Genomic DNA, 16,000 nt, shown 5'->3' with positions numbered 1-16,000 from the left:
AAAAAATATGCAACAGTTTGTAATATTGTGTCCTCACACATCACGAAAGTCTCAATCCTACGGTATTCACTGTTTTTGCTAATATGGGATACCTGAATACTCTGTAAAACATCTAAATATAGTTTCTCTCTCAGAGGCTGAATGTATTGTACTCTAGAAGCAATGCTTCAAGAGTACGTCTGTGACTCGCTCGCCAAACATCTCACAGATAAAAAAAAAACAAAAAAAAAACAAAAACCCTGTGAGATGACACATCTCGATAGCTTGCATCAAGTAATTATCATTCCGAGGACGGAAATCAAGCAGATTCCTATTCCACACGAAGTTAGTTTCGTGTCGCATTGTCTTGAACGAGAATTTTCTGTAGGTTTTACTATTCCACAAAGAAATTCTAAGAAATCCCCTGAGTTCGACTGCCTTCAGGAACTATTTCTAAGCCCTAAGCTCATTCACAATTCCAGAAATTCAAAAAGCACTATGTGATTTAACTCCGAAGAGTTCAAAGTAGAAGACGAGAGTGCTTATTTTCTACACTGTGCTTCTCTTTTTCATCCATCCACAAGTTGTAGAAATACTCCGAAGTGAAGAAATCATACACTACCCGAGAGTAGACAAGTAAAATTGTTGTTTGGCGCGGACTTGGCGGGCGTGAACATTTGAACATGGCAGGGATATCGCGGATGAATTATTTTCATATTGATCCATTCACGTCTGCCGAATCTACGAGCTATTCCTTCATTCATCGTATCCCTTAGGGTTATCCACATCGAGTGAGCCAGCGAGCGACCGAGAGGCGAGGTGGGTCGAGTGTGGAAAGAAACCATCGAAGGATATGTTGCTTTGATTTCCAAGCTGTCGGCATGGCGATGGCGCTCTTCTGCAGCTCTCCCCTTGTGGCTCCCTTGTCCTCGCTCTCGGTTTCTTCCTCCTGCACCGCCTCCTCCTCCTCCGTCTCGCAGTGGAAACTCCCTGTCGCTCCTCTGTCCGGTGAGTGGAAGTTTCACAAATCTCGTCTCGGATTTTCCTCTGCTTTTAACTGACCCTGTGGTTTTCCCGTTCTCTTTTTTTTTTTTTTTTTTTTTTTTTGATTTTTTTGATTTTTTATATCATGTTGAGAAGTGTATTTTGCGTAGTGGGTTGACGGAGGAGCACTGCGTGGTTTGCTGAACGTATTGTTGATGTTTGGAGACGAAATTTGGGTTTGGGCTAGGTCATACGACTGTGTTGTCGTCAAGTTATAGCAATGCGCGTGTTATTGCTGCCTATGTCCCGTTGAGGACAATTGTCGTCAAGGCTTCTGAAGACGTCATTGAGGCCTCTGTGAATGATGCTAGCGCGGAGCCGGCACCTGCCATCACTACCATGCTGTCTGAATCTGAGCTTCTGAAGAGGAAGGCCAAGAAGGAAGAGCTCCGTCGGAAAAGGTTAGTCAGGAAGAGGAAGCTCAGGAAGAAAGGAAAATGGCCTCCTTCCAAGATGGCGAAGCTTAAGAATGTCTAGGCTTCATGTGCTCACGTACCTTCAATGCTATGTTGGTTCAATCTAAGAGTGGCCACAGCATTTAATTTCTTCCTTTGCAATTTGGAAGGGTTTTTCAGTAATCAGATTCTAGTTAGAAAGCATAATTGGACATATGCTTAACTTAGGATGATCAAATTTTGAGTATCCACAGGATGCTCTGACGTTACGTGTCTAGATCCTGTTGAGCATAACTAGGCGTTAACATTTAGTTGAATGCAAGCGGTTCGGCTTGCAAGGAACATCTCGATGCTGTTACAAGTTTAGACACGGTATGGTATTTGGTGACAAAGCACTTCTAAGAAAACTTTCAAAAACTGTGTAATTCTTCACACCTCCATTGCATTGCTTGGTGGGAGACGTCGGCAATATGGGCTATGATTGGTGATAATTGAGTGGTATTTCAGTAATGAAAGAACCAGATCCATTCCTTCCACGGAGAGAAATGATGGTTATCTCGAGCTTATACCATTTTTGCTGTTAATTAAGATGTCAAATGGATATGACTTGGTCGCAGAATGTGGAGGCAAGTGCAGGGCTGATGCACGGAATACAGTACTCGTGGACTCAAGGACTAGATGCCGTGCGGTGTACATACATAAGTTGGGACTTCTTTGCGGCGGTGAATAGCTAGTCGTTCTTGTGGTGTTTCAGAACATGCCAATCGTCCTCTAAAGCAGCATTTGCATTTTACGAGCACTCAGGTTTCGACTCACACAGATGCAGCTGAATTACTACCAACTGGAGTTGACCTAGATTTTTCTTGTCTGCACCATAGTCTTGCATCACTCTTAATCGAACGACCGTGATGATTTGTTATGTACACCAGTTGTATAATCACTAGTGTCTGGCCTAGTTTTTTCCGCTGCCAGTATGGGGTTATCGGATATATGCCGAATTCTGGGAAGAGAAGAAATGACCTAAAAATAAGATCATTTATTTATTTTCTCGCTTTCTTTCCGGCGAAAGGCCTCCCAAAGAAGCCCTAACCTCGAAATTTTTAAATCAAACGCATCGTGACAGATTCGAGAACTAACACTGTTGAGATTTTATAGTGGCAATCCTGTTGCACTGAAAATCTGGACAGGGGAGTTTGAACTAAGGGACACGAACATGGCATTAAAAAATGTTTGTTTTCTCCTTTCCCCAGGTGTACAAATCATTCATACGGTAAATCCTATTCTCCATAAATTGGTCCTGATGAACCGCAACGCTTGTCACAGAATTCGTGATTTTTGAAACACTTCAACACGTTTAGTCGTGAAGAATGGATTTTAACTCGTGCAGACGAATTATCGACGAACATAACAATCGTGGGCATGCCGCACGCGGATGCTCCACTCCTCAGCGTTTCACCAGTTCCGTAACTGAAACAAATGCGATTAAAAAATAAAAACATAAACATAAACAAAAATCAAACATATATATATATTAACCCTGAGACAGCGTGGACCGTTGCAGATTCTCGTGCAGACTGGCACAGATCGACGTACTCATGCACGGTACAAACATGCAATGTTGCAATTACAGACACCTGATTGCTGCAAGGAACTTCCGCTCTGCTCGAAGCAAAGCCGTCTCAGCTCCTCAGCCCTTCCCTTGCCGTGTCTCTGATGCATGTCTCGTCCCACAATCCACTAGTTCAAACACGATTGCATGAGGAGCCGTGGCCAAAGAAACTTTTACAGAAGAGGCCAGTCACGAATCTCGGGGTACAACGGCGCATATGGCCCAGATGGGCTGTGTCACATGTGGATGTGCGCCTCCTTCGGCACTCCACACACTGCACACAAGGACACAGGAGGATTCCCGGCACAAGGAATTGGTGATGACATCTCTCTGCCACACACACACATAATCAAGCACACAATCAAACAACAACCCAATACAAGACAAAACCTGATTTCCTCTTCGGCCCGTTTCCTCATTCCTCCCATCGCCAACAGACCTTTCAAGGTGACGCTGTTAGGGTTCAGGGTTTAGGGTTTCAGTGTCGGTGATTGATTCACGAATGCACCGAGAGGGTCTCTCTGACTCGTGTATGTGTCATGGAAATTGCACATCCTTCTTTAATATGGAAAGAGTATGGGATAATATCAATAACGAGGCCTACACTTGTGATAAGCAATTTGGACTATGTATTGTGTATTGATACAAGTATTGATAAGTGTGATCATAGAATGTTGATTTTGGATCGATATGAAAAAAAACACTATTCAAAATTTGTGCATTGTACTTTGTATTCATGAAGTTCATTTGATGTGGCTTTCAGAATGGTTAGGTTTTCAACTCTTTAAAAGTAGCTATATTAAGAAAATAACATCATTTGCTTAAAATATGTTCTTTTTGTTTCCTTTCTTGTATATGTGTACTTTTAATTTTTAAATTACATTTGTTGATAGTAAAAAAATGTAGTAATAATCCCTTTTTAAAATTAAAAATTGACCTTGACTTAGACATTAACAATTTTGATGTTAAACTGAAATTTTATTTGAATTAGATAAAAACTAGACTATAATATATGTTAAGTCAATCAACTTATATAACACTAGCAGAAACCCATACCATTGGCCATAGAAAGTTAAACTCTATTTTGTTCTAGTGTTTTTCTCTAGTTTATCTTAATGTTCATTTTATTAATTTTTTGTGTCTTTAGTTTATCTTACTGATATGTCCTTAGTGATATCATGAGCAACTAATGAGAGTTTTTTTTTTTTTTTTTTTTTTTTTTTTGTCTCCTTGACTTATATCATAAGTTTATGTTCTTTTTATATGTCTTGAGTTTCTTTATTATATGTTCATTTAACGTGTTTGTCATTACCTTGAATATTAATTTTTAAAAACATATCATTTTTAAAATTTTAATGTAATAGAAATAACATATAAACCACAAAAATAGTACATAAAGAAAAGATGGTCTCCTCACATTAATAGATCACCATAAACATGTTTGAAGAGTAATTGAAATGATACAATCAACAATAGATCGTCATAGTTGATAGTCTTTTTATATTTGTAAACAAGTAGGGCTATAAGGTTTTTATTTAAAAAAATCTTATATCCAATTACTAAAGTAGAATGCAAAAAGACTAATACTTTTGGTTTGCCACCACCATTTTGAGAATAATTAAAGGATAATTAAATGAAGTTATAGGATCATTATGGATGGTAAATGCTAGGATGGTGGTGCCATAGAAAGAAGAAATATGAAATTATTATCTTAGAAGTGGTACCATTTTATGAGTAGAATACTGTACTTAGTGTTTAAATTAGTCAATTAGTGACATTCAAATTTTATAGCCCAATACTCTATTTTGAATAAAGAATTATATGAATGTGGATGTTTATTGAATACTAATTTTGGGCACATGTAAAAGGTATAAGATTAGGAACACTTGTCACTTGCTTCAATGTGCTAGAAATAGAAAGAAAAGTTGCTAGTGTAATGGCTAATGAGTGTAATTTCATTTAAAACAATGACTTAACATATAATATTATAAAATATGAGTAAATTTTTTTTTTTTTTTTTTTTTTTTTGTACTATTAGAAAATACATTAGTTTTAAAAAATCAACACAATAACAGATTTGAAATTTATTGATAAAAGATTAACTAAAAACTCATATAGAAGCTACAATTCAGAAATGAATAGTTATATGTGAGTCTGGCAAGGACTAATTAAAAAGTCGTCATTCTACCTTAATATTTTTAAAATACATAATACAACCTAGTCATTATATTTACATAATTATAGTTTTAAACTACAAATATTTATGGTGGATTTTTTCTTTTGCAAATATATATATATATATATATATATATATATATATATATAGTTTTAAATCATCTGCGTAAATTCAAATTTTAAATTTTAATTTGATAAGAATTCAAAAAGTAATTATAATGTGAAAAATACAACTACTTCTGTAAGGAACAAGAAATTTCAAAGTATTTATTTTTCCATGTAATTTGAAAATTTACAAGCTTTGGAACAAAAGTATTTTCTTTCATAAATTATATCTTTTCTATACTTACATAAATTATATATTAATAATAATAATAACAACAACAAATTGCCCTAGTATGTCGGATTTATTATGAACAAATTCTGAACAACTACAGTTTGAAACTACAATGTATTTATGTAAGTTTCTAAAATCATGCACACTCAAGTTTTAAAATATATATATTTCTTTTAAAAACAAATGCACCTTAATTTTTAATTGAAAAATGTATGATTCAGTACACTCTCATATATATATATATATATATATATGAATATATGATCTTTTATATATATATATATATATATATATATGTGTGTGTGTGTGTGTGTGTCCATTAAAGCATATAATGTTTTGAACATGTTACAAATACTCTTGTTATTCTTCATTGTTCAACAAAAATGACAATGTTAATAATAACAACAACAACAACTCAACATTACCACAATAAGGAATTATTTTTAAAAGATGTGACTATTGAAGATACAACCTTTGAAGATGCCATCTTTAAATTTTGAAATCAAAATCCAATCATGTTTACACTCTTTGTTAGGATTCTGTAATGTATGCACATGTCATAACATTCCATTCAAAAATAATTTGAAGGAAAAAAATTACCTATGATAACTTAAAAGTCACAACTTATGAGTACTACTAAGATAATACAAATTTCATAATACTCATCTTATGATAACTTATTTAAAATATCAAATCCAGTACATTTTTAACATTTTCAAACTATAGCTTTATCATTTTACACCAAAATATTGGTTTGTAGATTATGATAAATCTATAGTTCATGTTTAAGAAACATTTCATTTTAGTATTCAACAATGACAACAATAACAAACACATGCACTGTAAGACTGAATATTGTAGAGAGTTTAAAGGTAATATTCAAACCACCTAATAAAGAAAGGTTACCCGGACCTCGACCTAATTATAAGGCATTGACAAAATTAAAATTATTGGAAGATAAAGTAGGTCAATATGAATGGATTGAAGCTTGGTTTGAATATTTGAGTGAAGATATAAAAGATAGACACAATATTCGAGACCTAATCCTATCTAAGTTACCACCAAAAGTATTATTTCGTGTGGGAATTGTACCATCTTATAAGTCAATTATGTTAAATTATGCTAAGAATCCCTTTCTAGTACCCCACCTTAAACCTTACAAACCAAATGATTATTGGTTGACATCATTTTGCATGAAAGAACATGAAAAAATTGTGAAAGATCCAAATATTTTAGTGGAGCAAAAGAAAGAAGTGGGCATTGAAGATAAGAACAACAAAAATGTCCTTGCACCAAGTTTGAAAAAATCAAAAAAAGAGAGGGTTGATCTTAGTGTAAAAATTGAACCTAAATTGAAACCGAAACCTAAGATTCAGAATGAGAAAGAAAAAGAAGCAGAAGCTGAAATTATCAAACCTCTTACTGATAATTGTTTAGATGGTGTTGATTTAGAAGATGTGTTAGTACAAATTGATCTTTTCCAAGGTGAGCAAATTATACATTTAGGGCCTTTTATTGTTCCAGAACAAGTTGAAAAAAACAACAAAGTAAGAAATGAAGCATATGTGAAAATGGGAACTATCACTTCCAAACCCAATGATATTGAATTTGGATCGGTTACATGTTCATGCAATATACTAAGTAAAAAAGAAATGGTGCGCAAAATCCAAGCTTATGATCTTAGGAAAAAAAAATGGATAAAAATGCCTTCATTAGATTTTCTTCCAAGTAAAGTGCATGGAATGCTTGCCGGAGAAGGAGGTCTATTGTTATTGTTTGGAGAAAAAGAATCCCACACAAACTTAAATGCACATCCCTCAACAAAAGAAAGTAAACCTAGAAATGAAAACGCAAATGAAAAAAAGAATAAATCACATAAAAAAGGAAACAAACTTGTAGAAAATGAATCCACACAATTAAGAGAAGTACAACAAGGAGAAACATTGGAAACCAATATTAAAAATAAAATAAAATCTAAAATTAAAAGTGCCACTTTGATTCCACCATATGAACCTCCAAATCTCCCATCTCAACATGTCCTTGTTGTGTGCAACCCTATAATACAAACATTCCGAGTGCTTCCACCAATGCATGTTAGTTTAGAAAATATGGTAGCACGGTTGGTGGTTCATCCAAGTGGTTCATCTTATGTAGTCTACATTGCGGGATTTCATTGTAAAAATATAAAAGATGGTGAAGCGGATGGTATGCAAATAGCTATTTATAAATCAATCACTCAAAAGTGGGAGGTATTTGTATCGCCGTGTAGTAGAATATTGCGTCCAAGTCTACGCGGTGGCAATGGAGCTCTTGCATTGATAACAAAGTTGTGCGAGGGACCCACATTGTTTATGAGTGGAGAGTTAGTCACAAATACGGCCGGTATTTATCAACCTTTAATTCTTGGTTATAGACTACAAACGCGTACTTGGAAAGCTTACAATTGGCCATCTTTAATGGTTGTAGAACACCCTCAAGTTCTTGAAGTTAACAATGAATTGTACATTATAGCTCGTGGAGCATCAACTCCTACAACAATAAACATTTGGAAGTTCATTCAACATGTGTACGATTATCCCGATTGTGAATATGTGACTATGATGCCACAAACCTTGTTCAATGCATGTTTTGTTCCAGGTATTAAAACTGAGTGGGATTGCATCTCAAGTATGGATTGCATTTCAATTGTTGGTCGTGAACATGCTAATTTCATTGTTTCATATAATGTTCAATGTAACAAATGGCTTGATCCAATACAAAGGTTTCCTGGTTTTATACCCAAACTTACAGTTTTGGGAAATTGGAACTATGAAATAGTACCATATGCTTTAGTGTGATTATTAAGGTTTATAAAAAACTTAAAATTAAAATCAAAACTAAACAATGCATTTTTTCTTGGATTTGGTAAAAAAAAATCTTGTAATGATTTTAAAATACTGAAATAAAACCTTTAATGTAGAGCTAATCATGTATCTGATGTAATGTAGTATTAATAATAAAGTAAAATGTGATGTACATTTTACTCAAAGAGAATACTTTGAAAACACACTTATAAATTTATCATTTTCATCCCTGTAATCGTTCCATGCAATATGTTTTTAGAATAAGTAGCAATAATATATTTCGGAAATATAAAAATTTATCTCAAAATCATTTTATTTTATTTTATTTTATTTACATAATTTCAATAGTCTATTCAGTTGAACAGTGTTTGTTTGTTTGTTTGTTTGTTTGTTTGTATGTTTGTTTGTTTTTTAATGAGAATTTATTTCTTTAGTTTTATTCTTTCAAATTGGAAGAAGCACTTGGTAAAGGGCATGAACCATCAAATTAACAATGACAAAAACATTTAGATACCTTGAATAATGTAAACATGGTTATAAGAATCCTGAATTTTGATACATAAAAAATACCTGTACTTTCAGAATAGTTCAACGTATTGCTAAAATATATATTTTTATTATTTTTATTTTTTTAAAATAATAAATTTGTAAGTGATTTGTGATTCCATTCATTAAAAAATATATCTAAATTTTAAAAATAAAAAATGACTTCAAATTCTCTCTCTATATGTATATATACTGCATTATCATGCAAAAACATGAACATTCTAGTCTTTTTAAGTTTTAAGGAGTCAATTGGATTATAAAATTTCAAGGAATTAATAAAGGTTGTAAATGTTTTGGTTTTTGAGGAAATTTTAAAATATAAATAATGTTTCTAACTATATCAGAAATTTATACACAATACAAAACCTATCAAATTAATTTGATGCTTTATTTTGTAAAATTGAATTTGTATGTGTGGCTACATCTTTCACTTGAAAAAAAAGTAGTGATGTTCATGATATTTATTTGTATTTATTATAGACTTCACAATGCATATGTTCATGTGAGAGTGTTAGAATCATGCAAGCATAGAATATATTCTTGTATTTAAAAAAAAAAGAAAAAAGAAAAAGAAAAGTGAACACCAAAATTATGCATTTTTTCATTTTATTTGTTGACAAAAATTATGTGAATAACAATACAAAACTTAAACTTTTTCTTAGATTTTAACAAATAAAAATTTCATAATTGGGACAATCATTTCGAAACTTCAGCACACAACACATTCCATGTGTCAGAAACATGTAACAACACATTGACATGACAATTCCTTAATGAATTTGACTTAAAAAACGTGTTAGTTTTAAATCATTCATGAGCACACAATGAACAATTAAATTTGCATTGCACAATGAACAAATGACTATGCTTCTTTTTTTTCTTCCCTTTTACTTTCCAAAATCGTTATTCAAAAAGATTTCATCCACAAACAAACAACAAAAGAAAAAAAATCATCGAACTATGTACAACCGTCAAATGTCAAAAACGACACTTACAAGCAATTTCATGTCAAGGAAATTGTAGAATTGTTCGTGCAACATCAAGCAAAAAAACCGAAACATGCCGAATCACAATGAAAAGACAGAATTGGAATTATGCAACATATATATATATATATATATATATATATAGAAAATATTCTACAAAACATGAGCATGAGGAGGAGGGAAGCACCAATTGAAGGGAAGGAAGCGCCGTTAAGCCCAGCGCCGAAGGCGCCGATGAACAAATAGCAGTGTGAAAGCGCAAGCACGCGATCAGAGCCTCGGCGATCGCGGCAAGCAGCGGGAGCAAACGCCGCAACGCGACCACTCCTCACGAAACGCATCATCTCCCCACAAATTCCTCTTTCCAACGATATATTACAAGCCCCCATTAGCACACACGCCGTGTGTATGTCGCGGAATGAACGCCGACGCACACATCTTAATGTCGTCGGAAAGTGGTGGTGGTGGCGACCGGGGCTTTACTTGATTTTGCCACATTGTTTGCGGATCTCCCGTGGTTGTGTTAGTCGGGAATTGCATTAGCGGGGTCGCTGTCTCTTCTGAGGGAAACGAGCTTGCTTTTGATGCTGAATGTGATTGGGCGTGAAATGATGTTTTGGCGATGAGTGGCCATGGTCGCAATGATCGTCCACCATAGCTCCTCTCCCTTGTTCATCAACCTGTGCCCGGGGTGTTACCATCTGTGGCCTTGTGGAGGGGAGGGTAGCAGCAGCAGCAGAGTGAGTGGGAGGAGGAGTTGGGTTCAGCAGCACACATGGGGTGGAGCGAGAAGGGTTAAGATGGGACGGAGAGTGTGTGGGGGTGAAGAAGGGGGAGGAGTACAAGGGAGTGGGGACGCCGCGGTAGCGATGTCGCTGTGGTATGAGGGCAACTCGGTACGATATGGGGGTGTTTCAGGTTTTGTGGACCAGCAGTGTGGCGTGCTTATGAGCCAGCAGTCTGAGGTTCATTTGGATGTGCACGTCCGCGGACCCTCCATGCTCGTTTTTTCAGGTGCGAAGGTTTGATGTAGGATTGGGAATTTTTCTGGGTGGGGCATTGTGAGATGGAATTAAGACATGGTGGATGTGTTTTATTAGGAATTGGAGTTCAATGGTGTGTCCTATGGAGAATTTTCTTGTGGTTGTTGTTGTCCGTAGTTGTCGAGGTTTTGAAGATTGTTCTTTCACGGGGCAGACATTGATGTGCGTCAATGCAGGTGGAACGGCCTTTAACGGTGTGGTGGAGGAGCTGAAGAAGTGGACGACGCGCGTCTCGCACGTTCTTCCGGTATCAGATGACGGTGGGAGCACAGCGGAGATTGTGCGCGTTGTTGGTTGGGTCTTTTTGCCCTTAACCTTAAAATTATCTTTAATTGTTAAACTCATGGAAACAATTGGGCGCTTATCGGGCTGATGCGTGACCATTGTAGGTTCAAACTTAGTTCTGCAGCAGGATTTGAATTTCTGGTTGAACGCGTCGAAACTGCCTTGCCCTGGTGCAACGTAGTAGATGAGACGTGTATTTCATCGTAGTTGAGTGCGGGCTCTTGGGTCTATGTTCTCTCGAAGCCTAAAGAGGATTGTGGGCCTAGGCGTCTCGACGGGGAATATTTACTTCCGCTCGAGCGGTGTGATGCGGAAGTTGGAACATTTTTGCTCCTGAATGGACCAGTTCGTGTAGCGTCACTTAGCGGATGGCTACTAGAGTTTTTGAGAGCAATCTCGAGTTGTGACTGTAATTTACATACTTCGGCATTCAGTGACGAAGCTTGTGAAGACTGAAGGATCTGAGTTTAGATTGACGACCATGTCGGCTGCGGAGCATATCCAATTTTAATTGGTACTGCAATTGATGAACTGCAGGAGGTCCTGCCGTTGGAGACATACGGTCTCGATGTTTGAGGCTTTCGAGTGATAGTTCCGTGGAGGCCTTGGCAGTGAAGCGGCTGCTTGGTCACCGGTTGTCGTCCGAAGAGACAGAAGCAAAAGCTGAGTGGTAATTTTTATTATTCAGCGTTTTCTACCTGCCTAGAACTCACTGAGAAGATTTAGACCAAGACGTTTCGTGCGTTCTAGGTTTTTTAAAATTTTAAAATTAAGATTAAAACTTGTCTTTGTTTTATGTAGTCTCTCGTTTCATCTTGCTGTTGAAGCATACGCAGACAATGGCTTGTCTGAATCTAATTCTCATGCCTGAGATTCGCTGACCATGTAGGTGGCCATGTACTCATTATCATCACAGGATAGCCAGTTTTTCCTTGAGCAATTATGTAAATCACGTGGGTTGTTGCTGAAACATCTGACGTGCATTCTCTGTGATGATTTAATTAGGTATGAAATTGTGGAAGGTGAGCATCAACTTTGGGATAATGTCTCTGGCCCATACAGAGAAACAATTAGGGCATTTCTTGTGCACTTTCAATGCCAGGTAACCTTACTGAACCAACTCGCATGCTAGGAGATGGTACAAATGCGATTTATTTTACTAGGATACATGTCTTTGATCTGTTTCACAGATTAAAAAAGAAAGAAATTTACTGTGAAGTTGGTGAAGTTACAAAGCCGATGGTTTCGTGGCGGCTGGTACAGATTCTTTTACGTTCGGTTGACAAGTTTTCATTCAGGAATGGAAGGTACATGATTTTCTTCTCTTTTAATTTGTTCGATTCAAAACACTTAATGACATCCTGGCGATGCATGTGCATTTCAAGGTCTTGTAGAAATTTTGTTGGTATATTAGGTGGGATTTGTGCCTTTCGACCACGTAAATGTCCTTATTTGCTTACGCATTGCTCATGTGGTGTATCTCTTCAGCATAGGGAACTTCTTCTTTGCTGGAGCTCGCATTTTTTTCCAATCACTGGATGCGGCAATTTTTCTATATTCGCGAGTATCCCACATCCCAACACACAGTTTAGTGCTTCCAGCAATCAGCACAAATGATCGACTGACTTTAGGTTGTGAACTGCTTGTATGTTCATCTCACCTACTTTTTTCCTGTAGTGAAACTGATATAGACACAACTGCACGGGCATCGTCCTCATGTTAGCATCAATTGTCAATTTTCTCCTAATCGTCCAATTGGATCTTATTTGTCGAAGTATTATTTCAAAGGTATCTCCTGTAAGGTACCAAGTGAAGATGTTGCAATCTTGCAGGATGGGACTGTCATTAAAGGGCAAAATGCAATATCGCATCCAACAGTCAACGATTCAATGTGCAGAACATCTGTAGTAAAGGTAGAGTATGCTACCTCGAGTCACTTCCTGGTTATCTGTTCAAACCGTGCCAAGCTCAGAGCTTCCAATGTCATTTTGGCCTTCCCCAGACTCGGGTGATTATATTGTCCGCTTTTCGCAACTTATTAGACTGCCCTGCGGGTGGTGTGTCGATCGCAGACGTCATCTCCGCTGCCATCACCTATAAAGCGCATTTTCTATATGTCCAGTGAAGGCAACAACATATTTCACGAGGTTCGTGTAAAAAAATCTCTCGGTTACTTCATTGTTTAACTTCTCTCATATTTCAGAATAAGAAATGATAATCGTAGCATTGAGGCCTCGTCAACTTGGTAAGAGCTGCAAATATTTGAATTCAAATAAAAGCTAAATAAGTAATGTGCAGGTCTTCCCTGCTGTGAACCCTGCGGTGGTGGAGCAACTATCCCTTGTCGATGCTATTGTTTATGGCATGGGTTCACTATACACTTCCATATGTCCGTCTTTGGTAATTATTCTTTGGAACGCATGCACATGATACCTTCAATTTGATGCACTTATTGTTGTGTTGATCTACGAACTGACTATTGGTCTGTTCTGCTCTCTGATTCATTTCATATAGCTTGTGATTGTAGCATACAACGAAAGGACTTCTTGCTCTAATTTATTTACAGAGGGTCGCTGCAGACTGACGCTGCTTATGCTTGTGCTCTTAGGTCTTGAGAGGAGTTGGCGAAACCATAGCTGCACGTTCGTGTCTTAAGGTGAGTACGTCATGACCTCTAGGGTGATCAGGGTGAGTACAATTGCAGAATTTGAAAAATAACTTGCTCGCCTGGTTGTAGACTGATAAAACAGTGGCGAATTGAAGCCATCCAAAGTAGTGGATATAACTAAGAAATCCAAATGCAAGTTTCTGTTGATTGGTCACACATTCTCACCTTCGGTGTAGACGGCCATATGCTAGTCTTCATACGGCTATTTGTGATTCTGTTGACTAGTTTATTGAGATGCTTGAGGAAGAATGCAGGTGATGATTCTCAACAGTACGTATGATCGTGAAACTTTTGGTATGCCTGCTTCAGCATTCGTTGCCTCCATAACCGATGCACTCAATCGCACGTTCTGTGATTCCATGGAGTCACGAAACTGCGATGATCCTTGTCCTAGCCTTGATCACTCGGTGAGTTGTGATCAAGCTTATTGTGCATTCAGGATTTCGAACATTCATAGTAGGGCTTGACGTAGTTAAGAAATGCCTGGATCTATTGCTGATGCAATTTAAAGCTGTTTGTATCACCATTTTATGGCGGCATCGTGAGTGCTTGCCTCATTTAAACCAGACATGTAGAGACTGGAAAAGTGATTCATCAGACTTCTGACTGAGACCTATAATTATTTCACAAATCTGATGTTGGCATGCTTTTTGAGTGGATGTAGCCAAGTGACTACATTACAGTAATGCTGGTGCCAGAAGGTGGGGACATAAAAATCGATGTGGAAAATTTGACACGAATGGGAATCGCTCGAGTCGTAAGATTCTCGAACCTGATTTTTGCCACTAGTAATTTTCCTCCTGTTGTCAGTGCATGTCAGCAAGGACCTATAATCTTGAGATGGGGATGTTATATGTCGGAGATGGCCATCTCACCCTAGATTGTGTTTGTCTATGCAGGTAACTGTAGACTCTACTATTGATGAAAAATTGGGCAGGATATATGAACCAAAAGCTCTGATAGGAGCACTGCAAGTTGAGATTGCCATGCTCCATTCACACGGTTCTCGATGAAGTTTTGACCATTCTTACACTATGCTTTTAGAGTTGAATTAAATTTGTGGAGTAGATGCTTATGATAATGCCGTGCATATTTACTATAGACCTGATTCTTTGTCTTACAAATTCATATACTGACTTCGTAAGATATATGTGTCCACAATTATACTTGTAACATACTCTTTGAGCTTTATGAGTCGTAGCATTGGCCTAAAGCAGAATTAATGTTCCTTCTATTCTAGTTAAGTAACCCAAATTTTTTTTGTTGCAGAATGAAAATATCGAAGTATATTGAAATATGATCTGACGTAAAAGCTGAATGCAGTACAAATGCACAATATGTTCTAGCCAGTAGGTAGATTTTGTAGTTACCTGCAAACTCCAACTTAGGTGGACTTCCTGCTGTGGACATAACTAGAATGTTGGTTTCCGCTGATTTCGCTACGAATTTCAAACAATGCAACGAATTTGTAACAAATTGGATCTGAACTCAGGCGAGAATAAAAATGGGCATCGAAGTAACGTAATGATCAATCGTCCAACAGTGGAAATTGTGAGAGTTGTATCGAAGGTTTACCACAAGATGAGTGTGGATTAATTTAATTCGTCTACCTCTGCATACGCAAGCGTTTATTTAATCCTCATTGGGATAACAAAACTCCAAAAGTGTACAACAGATTCTCCTTTGGTTGAGTGTTTTCGTGCGGAATTCATCAGAAAAAGGGAAAAGATAAGAATGAGTGATGGTTGTTTCAGATTGCTTGGCTGCAGTGCTAACAGGGATTCCTGATTCATTCCAGCTCCATCTAATTAGTGTTCCGGTTCGTGAGCAATGTCATATTTAACCATGTAGCTTGAAGTCGCTCTACACTGCTAGTTGCACCAAAGAAACACTCTACTTATGAAAATTATTTGTTGGATAATTTTCCTGGTCACATTACTGATGTGAGAAAAGGTCCAAAAAAACACGTCATGGATCAGATGGTTCTGCAATTTCTCCACAAAGGACTGTCCTGGAGTCCCTACGTTTTATCCGACTTGTGTAGCCAGTGAACCAACACTCGAGAGAACTACCGACTGTGAAGAAGTTGC

At 36.9% G+C, this 16,000-nt stretch overlaps 2 protein-coding genes and 1 long non-coding RNA gene across 4 annotated transcripts; 2 read left to right on the top strand and 1 right to left on the bottom strand.

Moving 5' to 3' along the window:
• Nucleotides 1-854: 854 nt before the first annotated feature.
• Nucleotides 855-1,850, top strand: LOC112293064 (uncharacterized). The gene is made up of 2 exons (XM_024542116.3): nt 855-987; nt 1,211-1,850. Exons 1-2 carry the CDS (start codon nt 861-863, stop codon nt 1,498-1,500), a joined length of 417 nt encoding a protein of 138 aa, XP_024397884.1. The 5' UTR covers nt 855-860; the 3' UTR covers nt 1,501-1,850.
• Nucleotides 1,851-2,416: 566 nt separating this feature from the next.
• LOC112293065 (uncharacterized) lies at nt 2,417-3,678 on the bottom strand. The gene is made up of 2 exons (XR_002972878.3): nt 3,053-3,678; nt 2,417-2,885 (listed from the first exon to the last, which is right to left on the bottom strand). It is a non-coding gene; the product is annotated as an uncharacterized LOC112293065 (long non-coding RNA).
• Nucleotides 3,679-10,259: 6,581 nt separating this feature from the next.
• LOC112293446 (uncharacterized protein YNL011C) lies at nt 10,260-15,435 on the top strand. Of its 2 annotated transcripts, XM_024542849.3 has the most exons (14): nt 10,260-10,928; nt 11,134-11,250; nt 11,780-11,912; nt 12,248-12,344; nt 12,506-12,549; nt 12,731-12,887; nt 13,075-13,155; nt 13,315-13,389; nt 13,541-13,642; nt 13,851-13,898; nt 14,165-14,317; nt 14,575-14,667; nt 14,810-14,912; nt 15,180-15,435. In XM_024542849.3, exons 1-14 carry the CDS (start codon nt 10,547-10,549, stop codon nt 15,182-15,184), a joined length of 1,590 nt encoding a protein of 529 aa, XP_024398617.1. In that variant the 5' UTR covers nt 10,260-10,546; the 3' UTR covers nt 15,185-15,435. The 2 variants fall into 2 exon arrangements, with proteins under 2 accessions (XP_024398617.1, XP_024398616.1); XM_024542848.3 differs by lacking the exon at nt 15,180-15,435 and having other exon boundaries at nt 14,810-15,129.
• Nucleotides 15,436-16,000: the final 565 nt, after the last annotated feature.

Source organism: Physcomitrium patens, chromosome 16 (assembly GCF_059467195.1).
Source record: "Physcomitrium patens ecotype Gransden chromosome 16, ASM5946719v1, whole genome shotgun sequence".
NCBI classification, from domain to species: domain Eukaryota; kingdom Viridiplantae; phylum Streptophyta; class Bryopsida; order Funariales; family Funariaceae; genus Physcomitrium; species Physcomitrium patens.
This window is presented reverse-complemented; position numbering and strand designations above follow the sequence as displayed.

Bases quoted from the DNA above. Each gene is read 5' to 3' on its own strand.
- LOC112293446 (XM_024542848.3), top strand. From the start codon at position 10,547: ATGGTCGCAATGATCGTCCACCATAGCTCCTCTCCCTTGTTCATCAAC. The intron at 10,929-11,133 runs GTGCGAAGGTTT...GCGTCAATGCAG, and splicing joins CTCCATGCTCGTTTTTTCAG to GTGGAACGGCCTTTAACGGT. The intron at 12,345-12,505 runs GTAACCTTACTG...CGGCTGGTACAG, and splicing joins TTGTGCACTTTCAATGCCAG to ATTCTTTTACGTTCGGTTGA.
- LOC112293064 (XM_024542116.3), top strand. From the start codon at position 861: ATGGCGATGGCGCTCTTCTGCAGCTCTCCCCTTGTGGCTCCCTTGTCC. The intron at 988-1,210 runs GTGAGTGGAAGT...GGTTTGGGCTAG, and splicing joins CCCTGTCGCTCCTCTGTCCG to GTCATACGACTGTGTTGTCG.